Below are 18305 nucleotides of genomic sequence, written 5' to 3'. Positions count from 1 at the left end.
AATGTTAACATTGATACACTAATCCATTGATTTAGGCAGAAATTTATTGGTACAAAGCACTTCTCCGTAAAAAAAAAAACACGGCTGCAAAACCTTGGGACTGGTCTGTAGCATTCAGCAATGGTGAAGGAGAATGGAACAACATCCATGGCACTCAGCTGGAAAACAAATAACCTCATGTGTCTAATTATGCTCTCACAAGAGTTTGATACAAAGCTCAGTTAAATTACACAATACACAATGATCAAAATTGTATTTAATCTTAATAAACATAAGGGAACAAACATTAAATACAACATACATTTGAAAGCAATGCAGAAGCTTGTGTTTATGATCCATAATTTGCTTCATCAAAAGCTTTGCGAGCCCGTTTCAGTTCTTCATTCATCGTTAGGAGATCCTTAACTCTGGCAAATTTCCGTGGATCTTTTCTAATAAGAAATACAATGTCTTCCACTTGCACCCGACCTTGACGTCCAATTGACATCGCTTTGTGTGTCTAAAAATAGAATTTTTAAAAACAGAACCAATTTCACATATACTGGAACAATTAAAATTTCCTGTTTATATTTGGCAATTTGAGGGGAAGACTGGGTAGCACTGATTTAAGGCTGCATCACAAATAACGCTCTTTACAGAATTTACCCTGATTTCCAAAATATCTATTCATCTGACATTTACTCTGAGAAAATATCCACTACTGTATCATTATGGTATGGTAAACGGTGACTAGGAATAAATTTTTTTGCATATGCAAAGGCTTGCACTATTGCAACAGTTCTTATACCTCACCATTTCTGTGATAAATTCTATCACAAGGTCCTCCAAAATATCCACAGACTCCGTGTATGGATTTTGATCATCACCAAATCCATACATCATGCATCGAACTGTTGTTGGGGGGGGGGGGCAAAAATAGATAAGAAAAAAAATAAAGCATTTTCATACTATATTAAATTTCTTGTACAGGCAACCAAAACATTTCACATCATTAAGCAGATTTTAATTCCCCATATTCTTTGTAAAATTACATTACTGCTTTGATTAGTTATGTGTTCAACTTTTTGTTTTGAAGACATTGATTTAGTTAAGAGCATAGAAGTTCAAATACTGCATTAATATAAGATGTAAAAAGCAAGTAAGCATTGGCAGTACTATGAATTGCTTGTAAAGGTACACAGTGAGGTAATAATTTAACATTAAGATATTTCAAGCAATTGCAACCCAAAACACTCATAACCCCCTATATTAGTGAGAATAATGAAATATCTAATACGAGTATGCAAAAATAGTCAAACCATTTGTAATCCATCAGTTTAAAAACTGTATTTTGACAACTGTTCATGTCTCAGTTGTTGTATCTTTGAATGTAGTGAGCACACACAAGTGTGTATCATGATTAGACTCGTGTTATTGAAAATCGTACTTTTTAAAGCAGCAAGTTAAAAAGAACATTTCACCAGCTATTCCTCATTTAGTCCTACTGCCAAATTTGATTTATATTCATATTTGTGACTAACCTGACTAGAGTAACATGATCAAATTCATTATAAAATTCAAGTTAAAACAAAGTACTGTGATATTACTACAGTCGAACCTCGTTACTACGTACCCCGGATACAACGTTTTCACCTTTTCAACGTACAGGTTTCTAATTCCCGTTTTTAGCCTATGTATTATTCCAATAGCAGCCATTGTTTACAGCGTACACCCTTACAGCGTAAACTTCGATACAACATCCAAATTTCTAGAGAAAATACGAAAACTAACCACCGTTACAACGTACAGCGCTCTCCCCGCCCACAACTTGTGTCGCTACATCTACCTGTATCTACCTGATCTTCGCCCGACAATGCACATTTGTCTATTGTGTGGATTTAATTTGACCAATATTTCAGTAATATTTTCAGGTCAAATGCCAATTTGGATGCGAATGTTTATTTTAAAAATACATTTTGACCAGCTGTTGTGTATTTTCGTTGCCGTTTATCGCCGGCCGGCACTAAGTAATCGTGAGTAATTTAAGGAAAATTTCAAGGATCCAAATGAGCTTTGTTGAATTATTTAACAAGTAATAATGTATTCGTTTGTTTTGTAGTCAACTTAAGGGTCTGTTCTATTAAAGTTTTATCATTTACATGGATATTTCGTGAGTTCTTTCATCCATCTTGCACTAAGTGGTTACAATGTTCTATGCTTATAACATACATGTTTTTGATATCCTGTCTTGTACATAGTAACGAGGTTCGACTGTATTTGTAAATTGCACTGTTAAAGTAGTGGCCTCGGTGGAAAAGTCACATGTCTATGGGCCCGTGAGCAAGACCCTTAACTGCCAACACCCAGGGGAGCCACACACTGGCTGACCTGCGCTGTGATAGGCCAAGCTTGCTCTCACTTGTGTAATGTGTCTGTGTGTCCTATGGAGAGCAAGATGGGACACAAGATGGGCCACAGCCAGATATTCTATGTTGCAGAACATTTAAGATGCTACCATCTCCTGAAATACTTCTGTATATTATTACTGTATGTCATATAGCACCCAATATGTTAGCTAGAAAGTGCCTAAGACTTTCTAATAGGCAAATTTCAGTAAAATGGACTAGTCCCAAATCCATATTTATTCAATGATTATAGCCAAAGGACATAATGTGAACTAAAAATATGAAATCACCACTCAGAACTAGCACTCTGTATAGTTCCCCTGAGAATTCAACTTTAAAGCATTCCATGCGCATTGTATATTCTAACCAAAATGACAAAAATCACTTACGTTCTTTAGAAAAAAGCCTCTTTCTCTTCCCATGGCCTCCCTCAGCTCCAATTCCACCATCTTCAATGTCTTCATCAAACTAAGAAAAAAAAAAAAGACACTCTCTTGATAAGCGCTATCGATTCAGCACATTATCCAAAAGGAAAATGTAGGTATGTATTCACAGCGCATTTGTGTATGATAGCGTGCAAATACATGATGTGACTTCCCTCAACTGGTTATATGTTATAGTCGTTTTCCCTGTCTGATAAAGTTACAATAACTTAATGCATTTATTAGAGGTGCACCGATCTGATATTTGGAATGGTATCGGCACCGAACCATCCCTACTACACAGATCAGGTATTGGCCATATGTGACCGATCCACGTCCAATACTTACTTAGTTTCCGGCAGTCTGTAAAAAGATCCTGTTTCTTGCTAAATCAATTTGTATAATCAATTGCATGATAGTTCTTCCCATTTTTAGGTATAAAAACTGTGCAAGCCTTTGCATATGTGAAAAATTTTAGATGTGTTTTTTTGCAGCATTCAAGCGGAACGCTAATGCTGCCTCTCAGTCTTTTTGCCACTCAGTGGGTGTGAGTGCACTGACTTCCGCCTGCTGTGACGTCATGTGGATGCCCTTTGCAGTAGGAGGAATGTAATGACATCAGAAGAGGGCGATGATCTGCAAGTATGTTATGCGTTTAACAACTAGTATTAGCACAGTGACTTGTAATCTTTGTGAAAAAGTTTTGAGGGGTGGAAGTAGTGTTTAGTGGAAAACCACACTAAACGGAGTGAACGGAATTGTGCTAGATAACACGAGTAACATGAAAAAAGCAATGGATGATTTGGGAGTCACTAGCTTGGGCTGTTTTGCAGACTCACTACAGCTTGTGATACGAGGGGCTGCTATTGCAACTAAGTGTACATACTCTCTTGGAAGATATTCAAATTGAACTACAAACATTATTTATTATTTACACACACACACACACACACACACACACACACCTCAAGACTTGAACTTAATCCGTTCAGAACTCGGGTTCGAATCGTAAAAAGTTCGAATTCTGATCAAATTTTCTCCATGAGAAATCATGAAAAACCAGTTAATTGGATCCCGGTCCCAAAAAATTACACCTAAATATGTTTTTTCGTTAAGCATTTAAAGACTAAATGAACAGGACAAAACAAGAGCAGCATTTTTTTCTTAATGGCTTCCAAAATGATAAAGAATGTACCTCGACTGATGTCCTGCCCCGATCGTCTGCTCCCTCCGTGTGCCACGCCCCCTCGTTAACCTCGTGTGGAATCCCCGTGTGATCAGCTGTTTCTGGTTGTTGTCATTAGTCCTCTGTATTTACTCCGTTTCAGTTTGTTTCCCCAGTCCGGTCATTGTAATGTCATTGTGTTGTTCTGCCTGTTCTCAATTAAACCCCATGTTTCCCGATCGCTTGAGTCCTGTTCCTGCTTCCCCGGTCCCGGCTCGGCAGATCATGACGACCCCAAGCCACGTCCCAACACCGCGCCAGCTTTGCCATGTCCCAACACTGTGCCAACACTAGACTATGCCATGCAGTCCATTGTTTATTTTTATTACTCTTTATTTGTTAATTTGTTCATAAATCGCAAACTTTTAGGTTGTAACATTTGTACAACTATTGTGTAACTTTTTGGTCAGCAATGGACACCAAAATCATATAAAGTACAGTGATACCTGATACAGTATTTTCAATCTTAATCTTAATGTATTTGGACTGTGGGAGGAAATCAGAGAACCTGGAGGAAACCTTGTGTGTTCTCCTTGTGCCATGCCAAACTCGAACGTCAGTCTCCAGTGGTATAAGGCAACCAAGCTAAACACAGCGCCACCTCAAGGCCAAACAATTTCATTTTTGAAACCTGCTTGCACATTCCCTTTGGAAACTGACATAGCAGCCAGTGTATAAAATACACCTGCACATCAATGCTCAATACATCCATCCATTTTCAAAACCGCTTATCCTACTGGGTTGCGGGGGGTCCGGAGCCTATCCTGGAAGCAATGGGCACGAGGCAGGGAACAGCCCAGGATGGGGGGCCAGCCCATCGCAGGGCACACACACACACACCATTCACTCTCACATGCACACCTACAGGCAATTTAGCAAGTTCAATTAGCCTCAGCATGTTTTTGGACTGTGGGAGGAAACCCCACGACGACATGGGGAGAACATGCAAACTCCACACACATGTAACCCGGGCGGAGACTCGAACCTGGGTCCCAGACGTGTAAGGCCACAGTGCTAACCATTGCACCACCAGACATCAATGCTCATTCTCCCAATTCAAACAGTAAATCAGACAGTTGCAACTCAAAACTGAAAGCATACAGAAAAGGTCAAGATGTTAAGTTTTATTAAAATGGACAGTGCTTAAGTGACTTTTAATGTGGTATGACTGGTACCGGGCAGCACAGACACTCAGGGGATGGCATCAAGTCACACCTCACACCTTATGTGGCCTCAGGTTCTGCTTTGTGAGTGTGCAATGTGGGTTTCCTTCATGGGTCAAAGATACACAGCTAGGTGAAGCGGAGTCTAAATCTCCAGTTATGAGTGCATATATTCCCGGCATACTGAGTTTACAGAGAATGGCATGAGTACAGGAAAAAAAAAACCCCATCAGCAACCAGAAGGAATTTTTGGGTAAGTCCGAGGAGAAAAGCCAGAATCAATGGCAACAGGAAGACGACAGGTACAATATATATAAGTTTATATATATATAGTATATATAGTATAAGTTAATTCCAGTGGCTGGAGTGCCAATCCTGCACTGGCCCCCAAATTGCCCTCTAAGTTGGAGGACCTCCATACAGGCCTAGATGTAGAGTAATATCATACCCAGGATGAAGCAATTGTAGGTTAGGGGCCTTGTTCAAGGGCCCAATGGAGAAGGATTACTCCCGGCATTCACAGGATTCAAACCAGCAACCTTCCAAATGCTGTTACAGAGCCCTAGGGTCAAAGGCACCGCTCCACCACAACAATAATGATAACAACAGGGATAATAATAGGGATATTCACATTACTTTTGTTATGAAATACAGATACACGCCGTCTATGTAGGTACATTAATTTTAAGTTTCACTCGTGTTTAAAACTCAGAATGCTCGTTGGTCCCAGAACAAACGCCCTCGGGTCTGCTACATGCGGCTCAATAACCATCGCAAAATAAAAATAACTTTCTTTTTATACTCCAAAACGGTCTGTTTATCAAACCCTCGAGATTTGCTCAAAGCTTAAAAATAATTCGTAAAAAAAATCCTCGATTTACCTCGATGATTTTCAAGTAGACTTTTTACCAACCACTGTCCTTTTTTGTTTCCGCATTACCATGGTTAATACGTTTATTTTGCAAACGACTTCTAGTGACTTTTCTGTTTGGAAAATACTACAAAAAACTTTCACTATGAAGATACAGACATACATGCAGAAAAAAAGACTAAATGGTGTGGGTTTTAACTTAAATAGCTTAATTTTTGAACATTGTATTCATATGTAGCATCAGGTGGGGCCAAGGGAAACGGCATTTCAATGCAACATATACGTGGATGTGAAAATATCTGCGGATACCAACGCAAGGTAGCCTAAACAACACAAAAGCTGTGAAACAAGAAAAATATGGGTACGCAAAAAAATACGGTTACACTGGACAGTTTATGATCAAATCTTGTTTTAATTCTGAGCAGTATTAATTCCACATGACCGCGCTACGATACTATAGACTGATGTCGAAATACGTAGCCATGAGCTGTTTTCAGTATAAAAAATATTCTCCACTACAACTTGTTTCTAAGAAAGGAAAAATAATTCACTTCACATAAACAAATTTTAAAACTGAACCCTTACCCCCGTATCGTCCTCTTCTTCTGCCATTCCGGATATCTAACGTTATGTAGGAATCTTTTGTTGTCCGTGAACTTAAAAGTAAGTATAAACAAATAAAACCAAAAACACCTTTTCACTAAAGCATTAAAATAAAGGCAAAAGGAAAACTGACTTTAATACATATTCACGCACAAATAAACTGATCGTTAATCACAGTATGGGGGTCTGGATTGCATTTCCCGAAAAATAAACTGTAACTAACCTTCCAAATAAACAGCGCCCCCTAGAGTACTGGAAGAAAAAACGGCAACTGAGACAGAAGGTCATTTACGGATGCATTTAAAACTGGCGAGCTTTGTCAAATCTGCTACTGTCCAAGCACAAAATTATCCCAATCTGTTTACCTGTGATTTTCATAATATTACTGTTTGAGATAGAAATCAATATTATTTTCAGTGATCATTCGGCTAAATGGTTCGTTTAGAATCGTTCTTTTAGTCAATAACTTCCGACACGTAGTCTTCAGTATTCCCCGAGTGGGTCCATTTTATGTTTAATCAAATGGAAGTAAAGCAGGCCGGACTCCAGCTTTGAAATGCTGGGTGAGCCACAGGATTATCTAATGGGGGCGTAGGGTAAATCTGTCCATTTTTAGTTTAAAATTTGGCTTGCTAGTTGCACGAGTGTATAAGCAGGCTAGACTGCGTATAACCTAAATTAGCCAGTGCAGTCATGAGGGGAAGAAATCAATATTCACGGATATTTTTGTTCCTTGCACCTTAGTCCTGCAAAATTATGTTTGGACTTACGTGTTGGAAATTCATAAGGTGATTCTACGGAAGTTAAGGGCTCAATTCAACATCAGCGATGTCTACACACTCCAGTAATTGCTGCCCCTCCAAATTTAATGTTGTATGCATCTTAATTTTCAGTTCCATATACTCAGCTCATTGAAATATTTGCGTTAACTGTAAAGGTGAACGGTATTATAGTTTTTGGCACTCCCTTTATCCACTGGAGCTTCAGTCATTTTCTCTTGCAATTATTTCAAAGAAAAAAATATCCTGTTAATGGTATGTTACTGTAATCCAGCTACTGGTTCAAATATCTTAATTGTTCTTCAGACAAAATCTGTTCCTTTAAGAGATAAAAGGGTTGAATGCCTTTACCACAGGCAGAGTCCACTTTTAGAAGCTATCCAGGACATTTTTTGTTTTAGAATTTCCCCAAAGCAAAATCAACCAAGTATTAGTAGGAATGTTTCCAATAAGCTACAGTAGATTCTCTCCATGGGTCACTCTTCTCTAGCCTGTCCTATTAAGCTTAACCATTGGCATTTCTATGACCTCAAACGCTCTTAGTTTTCACCATTGTGCAGATACGTTTGGCAACCTTTTAAATAGCAGGCTTTGCCACAATGTTTATTATTGAACAACTTAGTAATGTCCATCATAGACTCTAAATTCAAGAAATGGAAAATGGTACAATGTAACTAGGGAAATAGTTATCTGGTTAAAAGTATTAATTTGTGCAACCACGTTGGTCCATAGAACAGTAGAAGGGGTCATGCAATGCACAAAATACCCCAACTCCCCCAAAGTGTATGCCTTGTGTCAAGGGGAAAAAAGGAGGGGAAAAATGCTGTGTTCCATTTGAACTCGTAACTCAGAAATTGAGTTCCTAGCCGGATATTTCAACTGCAGTGCCCCCCCTGAAGTCGAAATTCAGACTTGTAAAGCTGCAGGAATGTACACAACACTGACCTCAGAATTCAAGATGGCTGCACGATTTATAAACAGAAGTTAAAGCTGTAGTTTTATACTGTTTATTAGCACTTGTGTTTTATTTGTGGCTCATTAAATTAGTCGTACACACAGTACTGTCCCACCGCTATCTGTGGACGTGCTGCCACAGTTGCGTGTGACGTTATTCCCAGCTCCAAGGGCATTATCCTCAAGGGCTTTATCCTCAAGGTAAACGGAACGCAGCAAAAATTACTATTAACAGAAAGGGCATTAAAATGAAATCAGAAGAGAGACAGTTCTTTTCTTTGGAACCAAGAACAAGGCAGAATACAAAACCGATACAAAATTTCACCTTTTACTAAGACAGATGACAGGCACATAGCGCAAAGTTTCAATAGAACAGCTTAGACAGTGTGAGGACCTCTTTATTGGAACGTTTTTAAAAGTAGTTTTACAAACAATTTAGACACAATCTTCAGCAAATCAGTCACACAAATGGGCAGATGGGCAAAAACTGCAGCTGGCCACGTTTCAGGTGCACTTTTAGTTGAAAGCAAAAACTGTTATCATAACAGTATTCGGTTTTTGTACATTTGAAATGAAATATAAAAGGCTGTTGATGTCTACATGAACAATTTTATACATTAGGAGGCATCCAGACATAGGAATCATCCTAATATGTGTGTAAGGCATATAAGCAGAATATTACACAACCATGTACAAAATTAGCATGGAACCTTAACCTCGGAGAGGGCTCCTTCTCCCACCCACATAGGAGTGTCTCACCCCTTGGTGAACCTGGGCAGTCTTAGGGCACCAGCGAGTGGCCAAAATTAATGCAGCAGAAATGCTCTCTTTCGCAGAGATTGAAGAACCAGATTGGCAGACCAGGTTAGGCTATGCTGCAGGCAATTGGAGGAAGGAAAGAAACGGTTAATGCTTTTTCATATGTATACTAATACATGCATAGTGCAATGGCTGTACTGCTGAGGAATTTCCCAGACAGAACAGGAAAATTAAAAGCAAAGTCTATTATTAGGGGAGACCGTCTCCCATACCTGTAGTATGTGAAGACCCTTCAATGTAAGAATGGCCAGTTCTCTTAAACCATCGCCAGTTAAGTCCAAATAAGTGATGGATAATAATGGGCTCTTGAAGCTTCGTTTCCACATTAGATGGACCTGCCGGCTGTCTGAGCGCTGAAATTTGTAGCACAGCAACTCCTGGAAAAACAACCACCCAAGTTAATAAAGGAATAAATAGAGACCTGAATAATTAAGGAAAGAATTAATATATATTTGCGCATGGATGATGCAAATTAACCAGTAGACACTTACACCATGACACAATGGTCAACATGAGATTCGCATTCACCAGTTATGGTCATTCGGAGAAATTGGTAGCTGCATGTGGAGATAATACCAAAAGACCCACAGCAGACGAGTACATGTGGCAGAATGGTGCCCAAATTCCAGCTGAGCAAAGCAAGTCACTATTGTGTGGTAAACTGTGAAGAAGAAATACTCATAAGAATTCTCCATAACTACAGCAAGAATGTTGTATTCTCTTCACAATGAATATACTCTGATGTTCCCCAACTGGTACGCAGAAGTCAAGATTTTCTACCGCCCCAGGTACTGTACTTAATACGGTACTTTCGGTAGTTTCCCTTTTCCATTGACTTGTAACTTCCGTATAGAATTTAAAGTAAAAAAAAAAAGCCTGATCTTAATCCGACTAGCGATGTAAGAATTGTTTTTGCGTCGGACATTGTCTAGCCCTTTAATAGTGTAGCGGCCGCGAGATGCGCCGAGCATGCTGGGACATTGTATTAGACCCTTGTTTGATAATGTTAATATCTGATGTATTTCCCAGCTATCATGCGTGTGCGTTTGCCCATGTCTTACATGAATGCTGTCCAATGCTCGCACGTCTTTAGCATTGTATACTGTAAATTACCCACAGTGTGTGTACTTTACTGTCCAGCATCTGACCTCCCTGTGTCTCAGCGTTGGATGTGGTTTGCGGTTTATCACGTTCCTGCGTTAGTCCTGTTAAGAACTCAATAGGGAGACTTTGCTCTTTATCGTCAGCTGAGTTTCTGGTTATTCAGTTCCGGCATTTGTTTGTGGTCATGAAAAACCAACACTTTGGGGTACCGGAAGTGCGTTACCTGATTTGGCGTAGAACGGCCGTAAGATGGAAATAAAATAAAGATGGAAAAACAGCTAAGTTCAAATAATGAAGATGTAATGTCCATTCAAAGGTTGTAGTGACAAAGTTGTCTTAATTAGATTTGTAGAAGAAAAGGCAAAATGTTTTGGCTATACTTAAACATTTAAGTTAGTAAATTCATATAGTTTACTCAATTGAAACTGGAATAACTTAAAACATTTATAATTTGCATCTGTTTTTAAGTTGAACCAATGATTTTTTTAAGAGTGTACTTAATGAATATCTAGAATGGGGATCTGGGCTTTATTTGATACTGTATTTAATGGACGGCTGCAAATTGTATCCTCCTTTCCTTCATACAGAAAGGGGTTCCATCTTCCAAACAAATATTTTTCCTGCAAGGTGATATTATGGTGTGTTTAGATATCCATGGCTCTGTAGCTGATCTGAAAAGTATCTTCTGGTTGGTCCAATAGTCATTTGAGAGATTTCACATAACCAATAAAGGATTACAATAAGGAGGCAGATCACAATTATCTACTTTAATATATAACCTCTAAAGCACATTTTTCCTTTTTCCCCATGTCAGTTTTTGAAAACATTTTTAGAAGCAGGAGAAAGAAAGAAAAGAAAGAAAGAAATAAAGAAACCAACTGTGGTCAGTAAAACTATTTTCCAGATCCATCACCCCACCTAATCCCTGCTCCACCCAACCTCTACAATCTCTAGACCCCCCTACACACCAGAAAACCTCTCTAAAAATCTTTAATGCTCAACTTTGTGCGACTTGTCTGTGTAATCAGGTTCACCAGATCTCCATCTATGGCTGTACCTTCATGTGTCACCACTGAATGAATTAAGTTCAAGATCATTACCTATACAATGCTCTTGGGAAGTTTGAAAAGGATCCTTCAAATACGCGAGTCATAGCATTCTCAAGGATAAGTGTCCTCTGCGTTCCCTTCCCTTTGCTGCCACTAAGTGATGTTGCTTCTGGTGTAATTTGTCTCAAAATGAAAGCAATTCCAGACTTCCCCCTATATAAAGTTTCTCTGAAGTTTGAAAAAGATCCGAGAAATACCTCGTGTTATTGCTCTAATAGGATCAAATCGAGATGCCCATTTACTTTGGTATCTACGGTATGTGTGTCACTGCTTCAGTTTGGGTGTAATTTGTTGCAAAATATCAGACCTTCACCCACACAGTGTGTCTGGAAAATCTGAAAATTATCCATCAAATACTTTGACTCATTGTACTAACAAGATAGTGTCTGCAGTGCTGGACCAGTCCCAAAATCATATGTATTCCCTGTCCAGGGAAAACAATTCTAAACAATTTTTCATACAAAAAAGAGCACACACTGCCACTCACCTGTCCATACGTTCCCAGAAGTAACTCTCGGTTGCCATCAAACTCCAAGTCAGTTACTAATGCACAAAGCACCACATCATACTGATTGCTCTCTGGCAAACAGATGGAATTGGCTAAACCACATGTGTGTACGTCCCTGAGAACACACCAGAAACAAAAGTTATAGCATTAGATTTCAAATCCAGCCATCAGCCATGAACATGGCCCCTAGTCAATAAGACCACCCAACTGACTTCAATACAAAATAAAATAATGAAAGTTTAAGTTAAAAAAATCAGGATGAAAACCACAGACAATCCCTCAACACAAGATGCAAATTTATTAGGCCACTGTATTATTTTTTTAACAGAATGGCAAAAGAACTCAAGACCACCACATGCACTATATGCAGATCAGTCAAATTTTCATTGTCAGTTTGGCACACAATGATACAAGCGAATTCATTTACCGATATGGTCACAACCTAAACCGACAAGTAGATGTTCAATAAGAAAAATATTGTGCTAAATGTGGCTTTGAGTTGTTTATGGCTACTTCTGGTTACAGAGACAGTAGTTGGTCTGTTATACTCAACTCAGATGTTGCTGAAAACGACATAAAACTGATAAGTCATCTGAGACGACATTATCCGAGCACGTGTACCGTTACCCCCATGAAGTTTTCCCAAAAGAGGGACACATGGCAACAAAAACATTAAGCTACACTGTCATCTGGGAGATCAGCTTCCACCATGCTGCTTTGGGTTGTGATTGGTGAATCTGAGATTAACCTTGTTCCTTTGATGCGTTACCCCATTCCTCAAATGCATAGAGGAGCTTTTCTCAGTGTGCTTGTGGAAGGTCTATGACTGAAACCCATATGAGAAGTGGAACCTTCAAGTAGTGGAGGGAGCTTGAGGAACATTACACTGGATCTTGTACAGCTGTGGTCAGGGCATACTGGGGCAGGGTAGGCGTCGTGCATGCCCAGGCCATGCCCCCCCACATGAGCCATTGTGCTCATTGACAGCATCCCACATGCCTTATTGCTGAAAGATTACATGCTACCAACACATACTGGTATTTCATACATCTTGACAGAAAAATTGCCCTAATTAAAACTTTTATTATGAAGATGCTTTGTCTTCAAACCTGGCAGATTTAGATTCAATGGAACCAACAAGCAGAGTCTCAGTTCAGTTAGCTTTAGATGACGTCTACACTGGCAGTTCTCACGTACCTCTAAAATATCCAAGCAATATTTAAGAGGTTAACTGTACATTTATAAAAAAGTATTTATTGTGTACGCAGTTAAGGAAAACGGAGACAGAGAAAACCTCACAAATTAACAGCTATCAAACACTGAATATTTTAATTAAAACATTTTACTGGATTCTGATATTTCAAAAAGCAGGTACATGAATGCAATGCATACAAAAATGACTGACCTGTACACTACAGCCATCTCAATGGTGCTGGTGACAAGAAGATTATAGCTCTCGTCGCCGTCCTCTGTTATCTGACCTTCAATTTTAGTTTTTGTTATTTGAGAAGGAAAAGCGGCATAAAAACATCGTTTGGAAATTTATAAACGCCTCTGTGAAAAGGTCAAAATGGACACAATCACAACAGTCACTGATACTCACTTGTATGTGCTGAAGCATCTTGGTCTGTCCTTGTCTGAGGCCGTGGAGTTTCCAGTGAGAAGAGCAGGACCTTGGAGACTGGGCTGTCCTGCTGAATTTGCCAACTTTGCAGAATTTCTATAATCACAGTGAGAAACAGCCATAGAACAAAATAAGTCAAAATGAGCCTCTTTGTCCTCCATACACTTAAAACATAAATTTGTGTATAAGCTTTACAAAGGTTTGATTCGAAGTATGTGTGATATCTCGAGTGTGTGGGATTTCTGATATAATCTCTGAGTACTTAAATGTCACCCCACCCCTCTTTTGCATGGCTCTTATATCCCTGCATGCAAACTCTTTGTGATCCTGCAGCAGAGATGCTCACAAGTCATTTTCTGATAAAGTCTCAAGTCTTTCACAGTTATAATGATCATTCTATCTGCCACATGCCATCCAGTCCTTTAGAACACCGCACTGCTATATCTGAACGGTTCAAAGCATGTACTACATGACCTTCACTCATTTACTGTATTAGCACATGGTATCGGCATTGGATTAGTTGTTTGGTATATGGTTATGGATTTAAACAGGTTATTGCGATGCAACATGGAAAAACACAAATGATTTCAAGATCTTAACTGTATTATGCAACATTTTTGTTATTTTCTCATCTTTATATTTAGTGAACGCCGATCTAAATCAAGTTTAACTCTGTTTGTAGCTGAGGGAGGTTATGTTAGCCGATTCTGTTAACCTTTCTTTCACATTACCAAGTGATTGACTGGCCTGGCCTGAGGTGCCTGATAAAATGTGATGTGCCTCAAGGCCAAAATTAGGCTCAGTATATACTGGTGAGTCACTAACCTTGACTGGTGACCAAGTGAATTTGCACATTGGACACTGAACAGTATATTTATTTTTCTATTTCAGCTTCTGTTCTTTTATATATGTGAAAATCACATTGTATGAACAACTTCCTGCCATTTCCCTGTCAAGTTTGCCATATCACAAAGTACCTGAAAAGATATTAGCGCATTTCAACTCCAAGTAATACAATCTATAATGCAATAAAGTTACTGCTCAGTTCAACAGCACTGTGGATGACATAACCGCACATTAATAGGAATGAGTGTATAAATAAAACGCTACAGCATCATGAGACTCACCCGGTCCTTCCTGCTTCACTAAGGCCAGCCCTACGCAGCCGTTCTGACACCCAAAGGCAGACAGCCGTCGACCAGCAGAGACTCTCATCATATCCATCCATATCACACTGCAGAGATTTTAAAAAGCAATTGGCACACATGAAACACACACTTTAAAGGAAGCGAAACAAGAAAAGCAGACATTACTGACTTGCTGGGAAGGTCCTGGAGCTCAGGGAAGAGTTTTCCGATTGGCTGCTCCTCAAACTGATGCAAGGACGCATTCTACAGAACCAACAGGAACAGTGATAATACAGAATCTGTAGGAGTCTACAGGAATTACACTACATAAGTATTTCACAATCCAGTCCGTGGGAACCCACAGACAGTCCACATTTCTGCTCCCTGCCAGCTCTCTACCAGGGAGCAAAAATGTGGACTGTCTGGCAGGGAACATAGATGGACCGAAAACACCACGAGTGTGGCTGCCCGAGGCCCAAACTGGGAAACACTGCCCTACATAATAAGGCTGAATAATCAAACCTCCTTGTACAGGTGAATCTGCTGGTCATGGCCGCTGAGCAGAAACACCGTCTCATTGCTGTCACCACACTGCACTCTGAGGTTGGTGGAAAAGAGTCTTATACATTGGAAATGCAAATCTGCCGCCCCCCCAAGGTAACGCCTTAATAAATCAAAAACATGATTACAAAAATTCCAAACTTTAGTATGACAAAGCTGGACTTCCTATTCTACTGAAGGCATAGTACTACAGATAATGCAAAATGCAGTGCAATTAAATGGTGCATACAAAAGAAAAATAAATTAAAAAAAAAAATTATTTTATTTTTTACACTGCTACTATTTGTAGGAGAGTTAAACACGAGAAGTCTTGCTTCCAAACTTTTCCCACTTTCTAGAGGACGAAATGCAACGCGGCAAGATCTATTATCCATTTAGTCCATTAGTCCATTTTCTGCATCTGCCACTATAGCCTCTTGCTCAAATCACACAACCAGCAATGTCACTCTACCTTCGCATTTAAAAGAAAAAAATAACCTTCACATAATGGGCACAGAAACTTTTACAGGCTAAAGACAAACCGTCCTGATGTCCTCCCAGTTATGTGCTCCGACACATGAAATGTCACAATTACATTGTAGTGAAGAAAAATGTTGCATTAGTTTGCTTGTAAAGTATAGCTCACTCTGTGTGGTACAGCTGGAAGGGAGTAAATCGCAGCTCCAGATTCAAACAGCTCTCTAAAAGGACAGAAAAAAAAGAATGAATTAACAGAGAAATCATTTTCTTGGATGCACTGACATTTTCTAAATCAGCATTGTGAATTGCGATCTTTACTAACAATAATTATAAATTATAGGCATAGACAGAGCAATGTTGTTAATTCTGCTTTGAAAATATATTACAGGAACTTCAGCAGTGGTGTTACTACAGCATTTAACAAATCTTATGCATCAGGACATGTACAATATGACATGAGTAGGCACATCTGGAATCTATAAAAATATTCATACATTTTACCAATATGCACTGTAAGTGACTTACGTGCAACTGATTCCAGATTAAACTCTGAACCAGGTTCATAATCACAGTAGATGTTGAGGAAAGGACTAGCTTTGTCACCAGAGTCCTATGGGAAGGTTGAAGTGTAGAAAATTGTGTTTATACTTGGTTTTTAAGGACTTCAGATGGAGAGGTAAAAAATTAGGAAAATGACCAGTTACCTGGTAATATGAGAAATAAAGCACAGCACTGTTTAAAAGTGAACACGCAGTACATTATTTTAATATTTAACAAAACATAAGGTACTAGCATACTTAAACTGTAAGATGCAACATACAATTGAGCAGAGTGACGTGCATATGCAGGCCTGGAGAAATAAGGCCTACCTTTATAAACGTAATGCCCACAACCAGACCTCTGTTGGGAGGTGATTTATTGAAAGAATCGATAGATACAATTTCTGCATCAACTGCCAACACAGGAAAAACATGAAATATAAATAAATACATCAATGTACGAAACAATATAACCATCCATGATGGATGCAGAAATGTTAAATTACATAATGTTATTTAAAAAACAAGTACATTTATTGACGTTTTTGCAGACAGTCGAGGAACTTTCCACAGTGAAGGTCCCAATTTAAAGTCGTAGGTCGCTGCTTATGTCACAGGTACTGCAATGAACATGTAAATACATAAACATTATGTAATTCAGGTCGACTGCAGTAATCCTTCTCGCTCACCTGGGATATACGTGAACTGCACTTCTTTAGCAACAGGCCTAATTTTTTGTCGGAGATCTTGATACTTAAAACAAACAACCTTTCCCTTAAGGGTTGCAGCCAGCAGCTCCCTTTCTCCAGCCTGACACAACCCGTATATGTTACTCTGCGACGGAAAACGGCTGAAACTGTCTTCTACAAGAGGACACTTTCCTTCAGCGCCGTGAAACATCTTAGTATGTTAGAATCTTTGCAATATGATACAACGAACAATTCTAAGCCGTGCCAATAAAGCTGCAGTTTGTAAACTTAAACACCGTAGTAGCAAAAGTCATCTTCCAAATTGTTCTTACTGTTGAATTACCGAGAGGCGTGAGCGGAGCATTAACCGATAAACACTCTCTGCAGCTTTCAGCTATCTACCAAACACCGATTTCACTCATTGACTTTCTTGAACAAATTCATTAGCGTTGCAAATTTAACAGATGCAGTTCGACTAAAGATGTACGGTAACGCAAAATCTGACAAAGCGTTAATCACAAAACCCTCGTTTGGAGTTCTGGCAAACCGGAATTCTGGCAGTGCATAACGAACATTACAATCCCTATCGCCGATCTAACTTCAGTTAATGAAATTACTCTGTAAACCTGACGCTAAAATGCTGTCATCTTTCATTTTAAGAAATAAGGCGGAAATGACAAGATGTCATGTGATCAGAGTCAGGCGGAGTCCCACGCCAGCGCGTTGTCACATAGTTGCGGTCTGTCCAGTATATTTCTTCAATGAAAGTCGTACTGAAATGGCAACCATGGGGAAATGTCTCCTTGAAAATTCATCTCCCTACACATTCCTAAAACTCAAAGTTACTTATTAGACAATGATAAATAACATTTTAAGCAAATAGTTAACGAAGTAATACGAATGAGTCATTTTTTTCCTGTACCATACATCTCAGTCTATAGTGAGAACTATACTGGTTTTTTACTATAATAATTTATTACTGGCAATTCATACTTGATCAAATTTAGAATATTTCTCTTATTTGCTTTGGTTGTTCTCAGATGGCACTCAATGTGCCATGAATGTTTGACTCAGATACTAGATGAGGGTATTAATATATAGGCAGGAACTTGGATAGCTGGGTTTGTGTATGTTAGAGATCTGCCTCTTATGCAAAAAGAGGTGCTGGTCCTCTCATAGAACACTGCAAAGCAGCTCATCAGTGCCACCAGCCCAGGACACAGGCATACACAGTACTACACTAAAGTTTGAGACAGTTAAAGGAAATGATGTTAAAATCTTCATGCCGCTGTAAAACTAAGATATGTATGTAAAAGTGTGTTAGCTTAACCATTTGAAAAACTCTCGTAAAATCTTTCCACTATT

The 18305-nt window shown here is 39.0% G+C and overlaps 2 protein-coding genes across 3 annotated transcripts; both read right to left on the bottom strand.

Moving 5' to 3' along the window:
• Positions 1–22: 22 nt before the first annotated feature.
• Positions 23–6897, bottom strand: taf13 (TATA-box binding protein associated factor 13). Of its 2 annotated transcripts, XM_048984131.1 has the most exons (5): positions 6651–6897; positions 2774–2852; positions 793–890; positions 302–499; positions 23–158 (listed from the first exon to the last, which is right to left on the bottom strand). In XM_048984131.1, exons 1-4 carry the CDS (start codon positions 6675–6677, stop codon positions 329–331), a joined length of 375 nt encoding a protein of 124 aa, XP_048840088.1. In that variant the 5' UTR covers positions 6678–6897; the 3' UTR covers positions 23–158; positions 302–328. The 2 variants fall into 2 exon arrangements, with proteins under 2 accessions (XP_048840088.1, XP_048840087.1); XM_048984130.1 differs by having other exon boundaries at positions 23–499; positions 6651–6896.
• Positions 6898–8713: 1816 nt separating this feature from the next.
• kptn (kaptin (actin binding protein)) lies at positions 8714–17626 on the bottom strand. Its single transcript, XM_048984124.1, has 12 exons — positions 16941–17626; positions 16582–16664; positions 16238–16322; positions 15879–15933; positions 15215–15290; positions 14883–14956; positions 14693–14799; positions 13545–13661; positions 13347–13422; positions 11921–12056; positions 9433–9597; positions 8714–9276 (listed from the first exon to the last, which is right to left on the bottom strand). Exons 1-12 carry the CDS (start codon positions 17149–17151, stop codon positions 9208–9210), a joined length of 1254 nt encoding a protein of 417 aa, XP_048840081.1. The 5' UTR covers positions 17152–17626; the 3' UTR covers positions 8714–9207.
• Positions 17627–18305: the final 679 nt, after the last annotated feature.

Source organism: Brienomyrus brachyistius, chromosome 18 (genome assembly GCF_023856365.1).
Source record: "Brienomyrus brachyistius isolate T26 chromosome 18, BBRACH_0.4, whole genome shotgun sequence".
Lineage (NCBI taxonomy): Eukaryota > Metazoa > Chordata > Actinopteri > Osteoglossiformes > Mormyridae > Brienomyrus > Brienomyrus brachyistius.
The sequence above is the reverse complement of the archived record's forward strand: the minus strand, read 5'-3'. Positions and strand labels throughout refer to the sequence as shown.

Coding starts and splice junctions, on each gene's coding strand:
- taf13 (XM_048984131.1), bottom strand. CDS start 6,677: ATGGCAGAAGAAGAGGACGATACGGGG. Junction 891..2,773: donor GAGGCTTTTTTCTAAAGAAC/GTAAGTGATTTT, acceptor CCCCAACAACAG/TTCGATGCATGATGTATGGA. Junction 500..792: donor TAGAATTTATCACAGAAATG/GTGAGGTATAAG, acceptor TTCTATTTTTAG/ACACACAAAGCGATGTCAAT.
- kptn (XM_048984124.1), bottom strand. CDS start 17,151: ATGTTTCACGGCGCTGAAGGAAAGTGTCCTCTTGTAGAAGACAGTTTC. Junction 15,934..16,237: donor TAATCTGGAATCAGTTGCAC/GTAAGTCACTTA, acceptor CTGTCCTTTTAG/AGAGCTGTTTGAATCTGGAG. Junction 9,598..11,920: donor TTCTGGGAACGTATGGACAG/GTGAGTGGCAGT, acceptor TTGTTTTTCCAG/GAGTTGCTGTGCTACAAATT.